This window comes from Panthera tigris, chromosome C1 (assembly GCF_018350195.1).
Source record: "Panthera tigris isolate Pti1 chromosome C1, P.tigris_Pti1_mat1.1, whole genome shotgun sequence".
Classification (NCBI taxonomy): domain Eukaryota; kingdom Metazoa; phylum Chordata; class Mammalia; order Carnivora; family Felidae; genus Panthera; species Panthera tigris.
Genome location: NC_056667.1, coordinates 58292833 through 58308837, shown reverse-complemented (window position 1 = coordinate 58308837; position 16005 = coordinate 58292833). Strand labels below are relative to the sequence as shown.

Below are 16005 nucleotides of genomic sequence, written 5' to 3'. Positions count from 1 at the left end.
GTCTACCCATTCCCCTGTTCTTATTTGCTTATATCACCATAATTTGCTCAGGTATTAGGTGGTAATGTGGTCAAGGACCATGATTTAAGCCCCAGGGGATGAATTTGTCCTAAACAAAACCTGGAAGTTTCTGTCTCTTTTGCCAGTGATTGGTTTAAGAATCTGTGGGTCAAATTTGTCCACTTAGACCAAGTTGAAGTTTTTATAGCTGGTGCGGGTTTGATCGGAGCTAGAATTTAGTTAAGATGATGAATCTGTCATGTGCTGACATTTGTATGCACCATCTGGGTGTCTATTATTACCATAGTTCAGATGACAGAAGGAGCTGAAGTAGGATGAGATTGGAACAAGAGCAAAAGGCACTAAAGAGGATGAGACAAAGGAAAGATTTGAAGAAAACTGACATGACTGTATAAGGGAGCAGGTGCCGTTGCTGGGATTGTGGGTTTGTGGTCCAGAGTGTTTTAGATGTTCAGAGATGTTGACCTCAATTTGAGATATATGACCTAAGGACAGACATCCAAATAAGTGTGGGCTTCACAAGAAACCTTGGGTCCAATAGAATGGACTGTGAGCAACAAATGAAAGCCTCATATATAATTTTAAATTTTCTAGTAGTGACATTTTTAAAGTAAAAAAAAAGTAATGTTGATTTTAATAATACATTTTATTTGACACAATATATCAAAATGTTATCATTTCATTATAAAATCATTACATATTCCAACATCTCAGTTTGTCCTGGCCACATTTCAAGTGCTTAAGAGTCGTGCAGCACAATTAGAAAGATGAATTCAGGAGCCAGTTATAAAGTCAGCACCTTTCTTTGTCTGCTAATGTGAACCTGTGTTTGGGTTGTTTCTGTGTTTTGTTTGTTTGTTTGTTTGTTTGTTTGTTTTTTGCTGTTGTGAATAACACTGTAATGAACAGTCCTATGCACAACTCCCGGGGCAGGAATTCAGGATGGTATATCCCTAGGAGTAGGATTGCTTGCAGGTAGCAGAGGAAATAGTGCTTGTTTCTTCAAGAAACAAGATTCTTCAAATCTTTCATTTGTCTCATCCTCTTCAGTGCCTTTATTTTCCATAGTGGGTGTTCCAGTTCACTTTTCCAGATAATGGTGTGTAAAAGCGTCCTCATTTCTCCACATCCATACTAACATTTGGGAAAGTCTCATTTTTTCATTTTTGTCAAACTAGTGGGTGTAAAATGGTTCTTATTTTCTCATAATTTGCACTTTTCTGATTATTAATGAGCTTGAATATCTTTTCAGAGGTATATGAACCTTCATTCTTTTCTCTTCTATGGAAATCACAAATATCTATTCATTCATATATAAATATATTTATATGATATATGTCATATAATATTATATTCATATATATGTCATATTACCTATTTATTCACAAATATTTATTGAGCACTGTTTATTAAGTATTGGTTTAGGTACTGGCAATATATTAGTGGGGAAAACAATAGTCCCAAATCCTGCCCTCCGGAAGTTTACATTCCAGTGTGTGTATATGGTGAGAAGGGAGAGATAAAAAAAACAAAGCCCTATAGGTCAAGTGGTATTAGGAAACCTCGTTGAAGTCTGGCTCAGCCATTTTACATCATTAAACCTTGGCGGCAACTGTAAAAAGGAAACTGTAATGCTATCTCTCTTAATTTTTTATTAAATGCATATAAAGAATTTGATGGAGTCCTGGCAAATTGTATGGATTCAGAAAATGCTAAGAATAAGTATTATTTCCTCCTTTCTTGCTTCTACCTTTTTTTTCTGTAATTTGCTTCAGTTAGGACTACTGAAGTTTAAGAGTAAATTTGTTTTGGTTTGTTGAAGTGTTGGCTTTCGTTAGGGTGTCAACCCATTGGTACTTTCTGCATCAAGACAGATGACTTTGGCTAATTTTGAGATGTGTTTTTGAGATTTCAAGCTTCTTAAATACCAAGGACCAAGATCCTGAGAACATGTACTTTTTAAAAGGCTGCATTAGGTCAAATGCCAAAAATGAGGGGAAATCTGTAGGAATGTCTTGTATTCATTCAGGGCTGTGTCCTGTGAATATAAATTTTTCCTGAATTAATCATTTCAGTCCAACAACCAATTTGCTGTAAGCTATGTGCAAAGTATTGTGCAGAGGAGATACATGTGACTTTGTTAATCTTTGGAACAATTATTTGTCCCTCTTTCTTAGATAATGATGTTGAAAATGATCTTCAATCAGACATCTGTTGAGCACTGCAAGACACACACTGAAAAGCTGAAAGAATGCAACTTCTTCTTAATAGCTGTTCGCCTGGCTTCACTGAACCAGATCTTGGATCCCTGGGTTTATCTGCTGCTAAGAAAGATCCTTCTTCGAAAGTTTTGCCAGGTAGCAAATGCTGTCTCCAGCTGCTCTAATGATGGACAGAAAGGGCAGCCTATCTCATTATCCAATGAAATAATACAGACAGGAGCATGAAAGAGAACACGTAATCAACTTGCATGTTCACAGCTTTTGGCAACAAATAGCCCTAAACCTTACTGTGAATTTAGGCATCTCTGGCATGCCACCATTTATGCATTGAAGGAGAATTTTGATATAAGGCTAAATGGTCTCAGAAGCATAGATAATCCCCCTGTGTGCCAAAAGTATTGAAATACAAACAAAGGAAAATATATTAGTGACAGTCTAATGTTTTTGGGTCTCTGCCATTTGTAGCTGAATACGTGATTATTTATGAGATGAACACATTTTTTATAAATGATCTTGGTCTGTGGTGGGGATGGGATAGGAAAAGTTAATATTCCAGTATACTGAGTACTTGGGGGATTGAATGCATAGATCGTCAAAGATAGGCAAAGATTTGCTTTTGTTCAAAGACCTTGGTCTTCTGTATTCTCTTTCTCTCCATGTCACTCTTTTCCCCGTATATTTTTTTAAAAAGTTGCATTAGGATAAAAACATATAATGTATACAATATTTGGTGGTACTGATGTAAATATTGCTCAATCTATAAATTATCTGCTGAACGTATAAAGTTTAAGTTTTGGTTGTATTGGTAATTAGGTTTACTCATTATCTAAATGACAGCCAATTCCATTTATTTCAAATATGGTGGGATTTGTGACTATCCAAATACTAAATGTTCTTCTTTTTTAATACATTTTTAATTCCTACAAGCCTGGATAAGATTCATGAATCTGATCTTGAGAGTCAATGTAGTAGTTTTTCAAAATGCTATTTAAGAACTGATTGGAGAACTAAATATAGGTACTGTGCTTAATTATCTTCCTTGATTTTTCCACCAAAAGTATTCTCTAGTCTTTTGGAATATCTAAATACTAACTCTGATTCTAAGACCAATAAATATTTTGAAGGTTCCATAAATAATTTGGCCTATTTATAGAATAAGAAAATTAATAAGGTTGACCCCCTCACAGCACTTTCTCTGTTCCTCTTTACCTAAATATTTATTATTAATATATTTTTCTTATAGTCTACATGTGTACAAACCTTGATGGCTAAGGTTGATATATTTTTGGCACAAGTAGATCATTACGTTAAGTTTTGAGAGTTGCACTTAAAAAAAAGAATCTCCCCAACAAACACAATAATCTTTTAATTTGGACCCGCACAAAATGCTCTTTGTTTTCTTTGGAGCATTCATTTTGCAAACTCATTAACATTTTCTCATGAAGATCTTAATTTACAGCTTACCTTATTGTATTCCTAGTTAAAAAAGATTAAAATTTATTTTATACTTCTTTATAGTACTACTTTTTCCCCTGTGTTTAGTAGGCATTTGAGAAGAATTGATTTCAACAGGTACAATATATGCATTAGGTTAATATGTGAACCATCCCAGGTCAATCAGGAATAATCAATTTAAAGCAAAGTGTTAAGCTGAGTGAGAAACAAGATCTGCTGAGAGTGGCAGTTGTACTGCCTATGTTTTAGAAAAAATGATGATAAATAACCTAATACTAAAGCCCCATTGTAAAATCTCTCTATGGTATAGAATTGGGTTTCCCACAGGTCACCTCATGAAGAATTAGACAAAACTACCTCCTCTTTCAAGAAAAAAAAGTGCACTTAAATGACCTTATAGTAAAGAAGCTTTACCTCTTGAATGGTCCACTGGTCCTGGGTTATAATCAGATACACACACACACACACACACACACACACACGCACACACACACAGAATGAATTTAACTGGTATGAGTGTCATTGGGTTATTCCTTCCAGCACCTAGTCCAACACTTGAACCATAGAAAGCGTTCAGAATGTATTCAGTGAATGAATGAATAAATGTCTGCCAAAACTCAGTGCATATCGGTGAGGCACCTGCCATATGATTGAAGTGCTTCATGCCATTACAGTCCATAAAACTGATAAAGTGAATGATCTCTGCCTATTTAATTACAGAAATATGAATTTATCTTCAAATGTGTAGTATCATGTTGCTGTACAACAAAGTGCTTTATTTGTGTTAATAATTTAAGAGACCGATACTTCCAAATGGTAATGGAGATTACTGTCAAAGAAATATCACTTTTCTTCAAAGCACAGAAATACATAAAGACAAAACAGCCTCAAACTTATCCTTAATGACAAAATAAATATCTTCCCAGCGACACATGGTAGGAGTGGACAAATGGCAGCTTTTGAACAAGGTTGAAAAGGAAGTAGAGAAGGAAAAATTACATAAGTGGTGTGTTTTTGTTATCTAGGCAACCATTTGTTCATCCAGAGAAAACCAGATAAGAAATGTAAGTCCCAAATGATTTCAGCCTTTGGATGGTAGTTGAGATTAGATTTCAGAGATGTGTGCAAAGGCCCTAGATGTGGTTAGGAAGCAGGCGTCTAAAGTCACTGTAGAAAAACCTCTGTTTCCAAATTTAAGTTTATTGACCTTTAAATTCATTCTCATATACTTAATTGATCTATATATATATATATCTGAGCAGGAAAAGAAAATGTGTGCATAAATTGTGACAATTCCTAACTTGACAATATTGGTTAAAAATAATAGAGGTCTAGGAAACCACATGGGAAGAAGTGACTGAGTGCAATGTAGAAATATATGTAAAATCGTCTATTGTAGATTTTATAAAGCAGTGCTGATTTTCTAAACGATGAGTTTATACAGTATTCTGTGTTGTAGAAGAAAATGATGGCATGCTATCCGGTAAGAACATTTTACTTTTCAGGTAAAATTAGTGTGGTGGATATCTTAAAACTATTTAAATGGAGGAAACAAAATGTGTTAATATTTATGAAATTTACGTAATGCTGTATCTCAAGATATTCTAAGTAACTGTGTTTAATTGTGACAGATTTAAATGGCTATGAATCAAAAAGTGAACATATATTTCTACTTAACACTTCTTTATTGCATAAAAGATCTCTTGACCACGTTATAGAATAGAATTGACTAAGCTCATGTAAAAGTTAGCTGAAAGAGACCCCGGGGTCATGCTGATGTTGAGTAATGGACTGACTAGAAACTCTTGACAAATCACTAGTTTTAAAAGGTGGTCAATCTGTGGCAATATTCTAATAATAGATTTTCAAGTGAATTAGACCTTTTATTTATTGATACTTTTTATATTTTTGTTGTTTTTGACTCCTAATTTGTGATTAACTTTCAATCTCCCCATGTCAACAATCACTTAATAGTTCTTTGGTATTGGGAGTAAACCAGAGACATAAAGTAGAAACATTTTGATCTTTGAAACTGTAGGCATATATATTGCCTGTTTATTTTTTAATCCTTTAACCTTGAAAGCTTTTCTTGAGATAAACAGGATACCAGAAGATGAGTGACACAGAAAGACTACAGAGTAATTATTCGTACGAACAGATAAAAGTTTAATGTGGAAAAACTAAAATTTCTACGATTTACCCATGTGAAACGTTCAGATGATCAATCATGCCAAATATGCAGTGATGCTGTTTCTTGCTGGTTTTGTGCTTGCATATTTCTCAAAGTCTGCTAAAATTGAGGTTTAAATAAAAGTGCAGAATTGTTCAATGAATGAGATTATATCATTTTAAAAAATGAAGACTCTTTAATACTGTGGCTACGTCCAGAGGACTGTTTTCTGAGTTGCAATAAAATTCTCATAAGAGGTGGTACATAGCTGTGATGTTTCCTAACATAGGTTTTGATAGAGCCAATTTACAAACTTTGAGAATCAGCCTGAAGCTCACATGCACATTTGTTAAAAACTGTATCAGCTCAGTATTCTATTCTAACGAACAGGCAGTGATTACTGAAGCATGAAACAAAGAATTGGGGGAAATTGTAAAATTAAAACTCCATTATATTGGCATTTACATGGATACTAATTTCATGAGAAAGTTCATATTCAGCTGAATTACTCCTACCCAAAAAGTTTCAGTTTCGATGTTACAAGGAATTCGTATCTACAGTGATCAAGTAAAACCTTTCACATGTCCTCCCTGAATGCCTCTTTTGGATTGAGTCCACCTTGAATAAAACTGAAGAAAGTAAAAAGAATAGTGCAGGGTGGCCTTACTCTCAAAGTGAAAAAAGAGAAAACCGAGACTATGCCTATCTCTGAAAGACTTGAACCAAGTCTAGAATCAAAGAATTTTTGTCTCACAAGGAGATCAACAATTCATTTTAAAGTCAGATGGAAAGATATCTTCACTCCACACTACTTAACACGTCCTTTCTCACTGTCCCTGTTCTCTACTCTTTTAAGGAATGAAAGAAAACAGCATTTTTACTTTATATATTCTCTATTTTATAATTCCTTAAACAAAGATTCTATTTAAAGGTTTATAATTCAGGGGCGCCTGGGTGGCGCAGTCGGTTAAGCGTCCGACTTCAGCCAGGTCACGATCTCGCGGTCCGTGAGTTCGAGCCCCGCGTCAGGCTCTGGGCTGATGGCTCGGAGCCTGGAGCCTGTTTCCGATTCTGTGTCTCCCTCTCTCTCTGCCCCTCCCCCGTTCATGCTCTGTCTCTCTCTGTCCCAAAAATAAATAAAAAAAAAAATAAAAAAAAATAAAGGTTTATAATTCATACAAGGTGAATTGTAAACCATTACATTATGATACCATAAGTTGAGTATATTTTGATTCTCTAGAAAAACAATTCAATCAGATACAAACCATATTCATTTATATGTCTCTCATTTTCTTCATTGAGAATGAAAATTATTTGATTTTCATAAGTTTTAAATCAATGAGTTGCATATTCTCAACAACCCAAATATTTACTGGATTACATATTTTTTCATTAAGAATGAGACTGTCACCCTAAGCCTTGCCTCCAGTTTATTCATTTTCTCAGCAGAAGGAATGTAACAGATATTTACTGTTGGTAAAACTGGGATTGTTTTTAAGAGGACAGAGAACAGGTGTGTACTTTTAGTATGTTTCTGCCCTAATACATGAAATGGATCTGAGTCTCTTTTTTACTAAGTCTGTTTTGATGGAAAAATGTTATTATGGGAGTAAAGGTAGGAAGGAAAGAGATCATCATGAGAAACAAAATCAGATTTTTCAAGCTTTTTGAACATTTGGGAGATGATTCTACCTCTAAAGTTATTTTCATAAGTGCAGCTCTTAAATTCCTTTGTCAATTGCTTTAGAAACAAAGTATGTTGGCCTTTTAAATTAAAGTGAATCAGATATCTAGACAAAAGGCAGCCAATCACCAAACTTTAATAGTTATTTAAAAATAGTTTCTCGATATGTTTTCAGTTTGTGTAGAAATAAAAGCTGCAATGTTAGGCAGAGAAAAATGCACATGACTTATACTCCAGTGTTCTTTTGACTACTGAAAAGGTACTTATGTGGAGTAGGGAAGGATGGAGGTGGGGTAGAGAACGTAAGGAAAGACATGGAGGAAACATACATTTCCAACTTGTTAAAATCCTTCATTCTTTTAGTCCATTCCTCAGAATCAACGAAAGGAAGGGACTGCATTTATCTTCATACAGTTGAGTGTCAGTGAGACAAAGCAAAGATGGCCAGTGTTCTTTTCTGTAAGAGCAGGTGTTCAGTTCACTTAAGTCATCACTGACAGCTAAATTCTCTTCCTTTCATGTATATATATATATATATATATATATATATATACATACATATATATGAAATATATTTATACATATTTATTCATATAAATATATGAAATATTTTATTTTCTCCCTCTTTTACCAAATGTTCATGTACAGATAAAGTTGAACATTTCTTTACACAAACAAATTAAAAATAGGCACTGATTATCTTCATCTGTTTACAATAAATGAGTGTAAGTACTACTTATGTGGTATATTTAAGTAAGAACTGAAATCATTGGCACTTTTAATCATAATGGGAAGCTCAGTATAGAAAGCATATGGTTTCTCCATCTGTCCTACTCAGCATCCTATCCCTACACACTTGCTTAAGTGGGAACATATACTTTTGTCATCTCTGTGTAAAGTTTTTTTGGAGATACCTAAGTATAGTTAAACATATCTTCCAGTATATTTTAAAGGCTGGTATTCAGTATTGTGGAGAGTAAAAGAGACTATGAAAACTACATCAAAGTTTTGATGGCATTCAAGTCATAGTTAGTCTGTGTATTTAATAAATGTATGTTTTTTATGTTGTGTTTGTCAATGAAAAATAAAGTTGAATGTTCTGAAATGTTCCTGTCTTTTTTTCCTGATGCCAACTCATGTCAGGAATATTTTATTTATAATTGTGTTAAGTGTTTTTCTGAACTCCTATTTGATGTGCTTTGTCAAATAAAAGCACAATGTAATATGCAACAGCATTATGCTAACTGGATGATTATACCATTTTGTTTTATATTCCATAATCACGTACAGTACAGAGTATCATTGATTTACTGTAGATCTGAGGTGCTCTTTTCCCACTTTCAACATGATATCCATTCATGTTATAATCCCAGATTTTTTGTCTTTAATACAAAAGCATATTTATAAATTATTCTCAATTTAGTTCATCCCCTTTTTGTGTGTATTCTAGGGTAATCTACACATAGCCAACCAAAGAATTGTCTTTGTAGTCAGACCCTTTGATAGATTTGTACCTGGGTATTGGTGTCAGCTGATTATTGGTAGAAACAAATGTTGTGCTGCCCCTGTGCTATGTGCTAATTCAGGTCAATCACCTCATCCTTCTTGAGTGAAGGGAGATGTTCTGTGGAATATAGGCTGTTAAGCCAAACTCATAAAAGTAGCGCATCAGATTTGCCTTCCTTCCTCTTAGGAAAGGTATTTAGGGAGAGCTCTGTCCATGATTTCTCCCAGGGGGTCCTAGGCTTCCAACCAGGTCTTATGGTCTCTATAGTCTTTACTCTGTTACCTTCTGTTAATCAAGAAATTAACCACCAGAAATTAAACCATCACAGTGTAGAACCTCATGCCATAAAATGAGTCATTGACCAGTCAGACATGGGGTCAGACATCCTTAGATATCCTTGGAGGTTGTTGTGTTCACCATAACAGTTTTGAATAAACCCAGTTTGGAGGTTGGGTACTCAGAATCCAAGCCAGTCCTCTGGGCTTATTCCTTCCTTCAACACATGTTTGTTGTTGTACCAGTTATGTGCCAAGAATTCTGGTAGGTGTTAAGACACAAGGATTTTTTTTCTGAAAAATCAGCTATCAATGAGTTTATAATATAGTAGAGAAATAGGAAATAATTTGATCAGAGCTGCTATTAGAGTAAGCATAAGAGGGAGGTGATGCTAAAATAAGAAATCATTTCCTGTAGGAGATGACATTTAACCTGTGTTTTGGAGAAAGGAGTTGATGTTAGTTGGGAAGGGGAGGGCATTTTGCCCCAAATTGCAATTTCCAAAGCATTCAAACTAACTAAATTCTAGTGGCCCTGTGAGTAGTATAGGTCTAAATAGAGCATAAGTCTATAACTTCCTCTCAGAATGGGCAAAAGTGGCATGAGCTTATGACAGGATTTCTCCACCTCAGCCTCTCAGCACATTGGACCAAATAATTCTTTGTTTTGGGGGCTGTCCTGTGCATTGCAGGGTGTTTAGCAGTATCCCTGCCCTCTACCCACTAGATACTAGTAATACTTTTCTAGCTGTGACAATCAGAAATCAGACATTGCCAAATACACTAATTGCTCCCAGATGAGAACCTCTGCTTTAGGGCAAGGGCCATGACCATTGAGACACATGGCTATGGATCTGAGGGTTTGCAGGACAAGGCCATCTGTGGATCTTGGATCTGAAAGGCATCGTTCGGGCATTTCCCAAAGTGGCAGGCACTAGAATGCCAGTTTGTGTCTGACTGCACAAAAATGTGGTGCTACCACTACAACAATGCCTGGATCACCATGGGCCCTGATCCACTTCCATAATCGCATAAACCTATTCACAAATAAGGAGGTACAATTTCTTAGAAAGTATCATCTTTCTATTGATGCCTCCAATCCTTATTTTGCTCTTGATAAGAGGCCCTGGGGTTGTATGTCTCTCAAAGGGCTATCTAAAGAGAATGAGTCCATTTCTCCCAAGACCTTTAAAGTCTGTGATAATTCCTCTTAAGTTCACACTTCCAGACACTTGCCTTGGTAAGAAAGAACTAATTTACCAAACTCTGTCTTTTATGGGATTTTTGCATATTTGGTCTGTGTACAGAGCCGTAGCAGCTTTATTTAATCTGAAAATGATTTTTATCAAAAAGCAGTCCAACTCTGGGCAAATGTCTCTTTGTTGGCCTGTGTTTTTTCTGAGTTCATGCCAGTCTGTAGTACCCCAATCATAGAGCTATTACCACACATTTTGAAGACAAAGTTCAGGTCATACTCTCTATGACTAACACTTAACCCTTTGGTTTGTATGGAATGGGAGGTTGAAAATCTTAAAGTCCAAATCTGAGCAAAAAAAAAAAAAAAAAAAATTAGAACAAGAGTACTCATTAGTCTACTGGAAATTTCTGAGGCCAAGTAAAGGAGGTCTGTGGATAATCAGTGTTTATGTCTAATATTCTTACACAATATTGGAAAGAAGGCTTTGAATATAATATATAAGATTTTTTCAATTTTATTTCGAAAACAACATTGGAGGAACATAATTCTGAAACCATTACCACCAATTAGAGCCTTTAAAAATAAGATTTAAGTAGAATATAGCTTATAGAACACTGGCTTTTAACCACTTTGGGATCAGAGGCCCCTCTGATAATAAGATGAAAGGAATGGATCCCCTCCTCACAAAAAGCACAGAGAATTTTTACATTGTGTCAGAGACTGTACAGCCCTCCTGAATTCTGTCTGTGGACATCTTGGAAATTTATGGACACAGGTTAGGAATTCTCACTGTGAGAGAGTCTTTATGATTCAAGGAACCTCATGACTTTCCATGTTTGGTTAGAAAGCTAAAATCTAAAACTGGAGCTAAGTCAATAGAATTACTTCCCTGTGAATGCCAAAATTGCCTGACATCTCATTATATGCCCGTAATAGTGAAACAACATAATCAGGGATAGAATTACTAAAAGAGGAGCTGCAATCATTTTAAAATATTGCCATCACATGGGTAAAAGAAAATAACACAATCCTGACCGGAAGAGGGGCAGCATAGACTACTTACCAAAACCAGGTTGAAAGTAAAAGGATTATTATTATTTTAATTACAAGTAATTCATTCAGTGATGCATTTGTCTTACAACAAAGATCTTGCTGTTTTCCTTTGTGCTGACCCAGCAAGAAAGATTTAAAATGAAGCTATTTAAAAGTCAATAAAAGGATTTACTCCACCTGAAAAGTACAATATACTATACACAAATGAGCTAAATGGTTAGAATATACCTTTCTGTTATTTTCTATTATGTAACTTTATGTTATTATGTTACATGTGTGTGTGGATGCATACATATTTACACTTCTGCATGTACTACACCTTTGCCTTGCAACTTAGAACCAAAGCAGCAAGGATGACCTTGATTGAATCTTTTCAGTGAAAATGCAAGGCATACACTCACAGATCTTGTTACAAATGTAAAATTAATGATGCTTTAAGCCAACACTTTAAGCTATTAGTAAAATGCTCTATTGATGTTTATAGCTTGTATTTCTCTACAGGGAAAAGTCTGGAGCAACTAATGACATTTATCTTTGCATTTTTCTAGCCTTATTGAGGAAGATGGAAATGAGATCTTAAAACACTAAAGTATTTGTCTGTTGGAAGCCACTCTTTCATACCAAACCAGCCTCCATTCTGGATGTGTGTACATGAATTGGATAGCAGTATGAGGTGTATAAAATTGCAAGTGGATTCTCATGAATCAGTGGTTTGGAATCTTCTCCCTTAGAAGATCCTTTGAAAGCCATTTTTAGAGGAAAAGCTATTTATATTTTCAACAATCCTTGACTATTGAAACATTTTTTTTTTTTTGCCTAGAATTTTCAAGAATTGTTGTGACAAAATCAATTTTTAGTTCAAAATTTTGGAGAAGTAATATTGATTCATTGACAAGCTCTGAAGAGGAATCACTGCCTTAAAGGTTGTGTAGCCCTAATTAGATACGCATGGCCTTATCCTTATCCCAGATTTTGTCTTCACCATGGTAATTTTGAATATTCCTGTTACTCTCCCTTCAGCAGGATTTTCATTGAAAACTGAAATAACTAATTTGCTAATTTTATTAATATTTACCACTGCTAAGATATTAGATATGTAATTTGAAATATTTTAAAGTATATTTTAAACAAAATCATTTCACCAAAATGCTCTACAAAAAATTTTAAGTCATAATGAAAAAGAAAAATTTCCAACATTAAGAAAGGAGTCAGGACACTTAAGCCTAATTATCTGATTTGCTATTCACTGGTTATTTGCCCTTGACAATTCAGTAAACGTCTCTGAATTGAATTTTCTCATCAGCACAACATTAGTAGGATTAAATAAGATAAGGACACTTTTGAAAGCACTATACAAGTAGTTGATGGTTACTATTACTTTATTATCCCCATTCATTGATGAAACATTGAAAATTAATTATGATATTCTCATCTCAAGCAACTTTAGTACCATCTTGCTAATTTAGTATTGGGCATTCACCAGAACACACAAGTGATATTAGAAGACTAGCTCTGGTCCCACATAGGGTGTGTGTGTTTGAGAAAACATATGGCTTCTTTTAAGTTTAGTTGCCTCATCTGTACGATCAGAGTTGGTCTATCTATGTGGTATCTTCTAACTGAAAAACATGATTCTCCTTTTTCTATAGAATGCCGTGCAGCTAATTTTGTCAGCTAAACACACGCAAGTTTTTTTCTTCTGAATCTTGAAAAATAGCTCATAGGAAACCTCTAGGAGACATAGGTAGGAAGGCCCATACAATGTTTCTGTTCCCTTTTTCTCTAAAAAGAATTTTTAGGTTCCTGTTCTCCCTCTCCTTTAAGATTGTTCTCTTTTCTCAACCAAATCACGAGTTCCTTGAATACAGGGGCCAAGTCTTCCTTTTATTAAGGTTTTCTGCTTGCTTTCACCTTGCTCTTCATCCAAACTACCAAATCCTAGTTTGTGTTGTTAGGTATCTTATTTACTTGTTTATTTTTGGCTCATGAGATATCACAAAGATTAAGTCATGTAGATTTTCATACACTCGGGCTTATCAGTGTGTGTTTGTGTGTGTCTATGTATGTGATATCCCTTACATCTCAAATGTGTATTTCCTTTTTAAAAATTTTTGTTAAGTGTTTTGTTTTAATTCCAGGATAGTTAACATACAATATTATCTTAGTTTCAGGTGTACAATATAATGATTCAACAATTCTACATATCATTCAGTGCTCATCATCATAAGTGTACTCTTAATCCCCAACACCTATTTTACCCATCCCCTCGCCTACCTCCCGTCTGATAACCGTCAGTTTATTCTCTATAGTTAAGAGTCTATTTCTTGGTTTGTCTCTCTCTTTTTTCTCCTTTGTTGTTGTTTTAATTTGTTTTGTTTCTTAAATTTCACAGATGAGTGAAATCATATGGCATTTGTCTTTCTCTGACCGACTTACTTCACTTAGCATAATACCCTCTAGCTCTATCCATGATGTTGTAAATGGCAAGATTTCATTCTTTTTTTTATGGCTGAATAATATTCCGTTGTGTATATGTATACATATATATACATATATACATGGACACTTGGGCTGCTCCCATAATTAGGTTTTTGTAAATAATGTTGCAATAAACATAAAGATGTGTATATCTGTTTGAAGTAGCGTTCTGTATTCTTTGGGTAAATACCTAGTAGTGGAATTACTGGATCATGGGGTAGTTCTATTTTTAATTTTTTGAGGAATGTTCATACTGTTTTCGACAATGGCTGCATTAGTTTGCATTCCTACCGACGGTGCACAAGGGTTCCTTTTCTCCACATCATCCCTAACACTTGCTTCTTTTGTTGTTGATTTTAGTCATTCTGACAGGTGTGAGGTGGTATCTCATTGTAACCTATCTGGTAGTCTTTACCCCCTTTAGAATCCTGGGTTTCTCTGCCACTGATCCTTTGCCTCTTTTTTTTTTTTTTAGATATCCTATTTTCTAGATCCTATATCTGGAATTATTTCTGGAGTTATTCACTCATTTTGAACACACCTTTTTAAAAACAGGCTTCTGATAGATTCTTCTAGGAATCAAATTAGGAAAGGAAAGAGAATGATTTTAAGTAAACATGAATACTAACAATAATGGTGATAATAACAATAGTGGCAGATGTCATTTTATGAGCTACTATACTTTGCATATGATATCAGATGCTCATGCCAATACCACACGGTAGGTGTTCTTATCACCACTCAGCAGATGAAAAGACTGGGCTCAGGAAGGGTGAATCACTCCACCAAGTCCACAGAGTTAGTGAGAAGTGAAGCTGGGGTTCTTACCTGCTTTCAGGTTAGAATACATTTGGCAAACATATTCTGAGCAAAGAATTACTACTGTGATTATTTTCCAAAGCTTCAAGTTTACCTTTGAGGGCTCCGCTAAGGCCCCTTGAGAGAAAGATTTTGACTGTCATGATGCCTGGGCATTTTCAAACAGCCACAAACAATTTTGGGCAGCAGTGGACAGGCAGCTTTTCCAACAGGACCGATTAGAATCAGCTCACAAGATTCTTAGCAAACATTTGGAAGTCTATATGCCCCACCTGGGTGTTCACACACTACTGTAAATATTCTGACCCTTCCTTGTTGGATACAGAATTGCTTCTGCAGAGGAGTGGGTGTCAGCAGCCCAGCCATACATGGTTTCACACAAAGGCCACATTGCCACTTCCTGTCCAGGTCTAGGGGTTTGCAGGATGCTGAGTTTATCACGATTCAGGTTACTAACTGTACATCTCTTTTCAGCCCCTTTGTTTTTGTTGTTGGTGCTGTTGTTGCTTTTCCTTTCACACTTCCTCTCCTGCTTAACTCAGGAGCAGGTTTACTGAGAACTGAAAAGCAGTTAAGTACTTTTGCTAATTACAGAGGGACTCCTGGGAGAAAATGCAAAATTCAAGATGGAAGAGAGGGAGAACAGGCCTTTGACAGCAGGAAAACCCTTCTGTCTATTGTCTCCCCTGCTTAATTTTGAAATTTGCTCAAACTTCTTGCAAAATACAGTTCAGTTCTAGAATGGAGAATATTTTATCTTTAAGAAACAGAAAAACTGTTCCCTGTTTTTGAGTCTTTCTTTCCTTGTTGCTAGCAGGTAGAATCGGTTATGTATATCTGACATTTTATTCATTCACCAGTATTCTCTTTTCAACTAGCTGCTCTGTTTTCCACAGAACTTATCAGACTGATAAGAACAGTGAGGAACATATTGTTCAAGGGAATAACATCTTGGCATCTCCAAAACTTGAATTCTGTTATCAGGAAATGGATTCAAATGACAAGCCACCAATAGCTGTATAACATGAAAAATCGATACATCTTAGAGTTTAGCTTTGGTCTAATTTTGCATATTATCTCTACTATTTCAATATAATTACAAGAGTCAACAATTCTCAGGTAT

General features: G+C 35.2%; 1 protein-coding gene across 11 annotated transcripts in view; it reads left to right on the top strand.

Annotated features, from left to right (window-relative positions):
• PTGER3 (prostaglandin E receptor 3) overlaps positions 1-16005 on the top strand; it is a 180011-nt gene that overhangs the window by 30235 nt on the left and 133771 nt on the right. For 8 of the 11 annotated variants that reach the window (XM_042997560.1, XM_042997564.1, XM_042997559.1 and 5 more), the window contains exon 2: positions 2199-2378. In XM_042997560.1, coding sequence (XP_042853494.1) covers positions 2199-2378 — 180 coding nt within the window. Of the gene's footprint in view, positions 1-2198; positions 6800-7032; positions 8023-12405; positions 12456-16005 lie in introns of those variants that run through there. The other 3 variants (XM_042997565.1, XM_042997568.1, XM_042997563.1) reach the window with 3 other exon arrangements.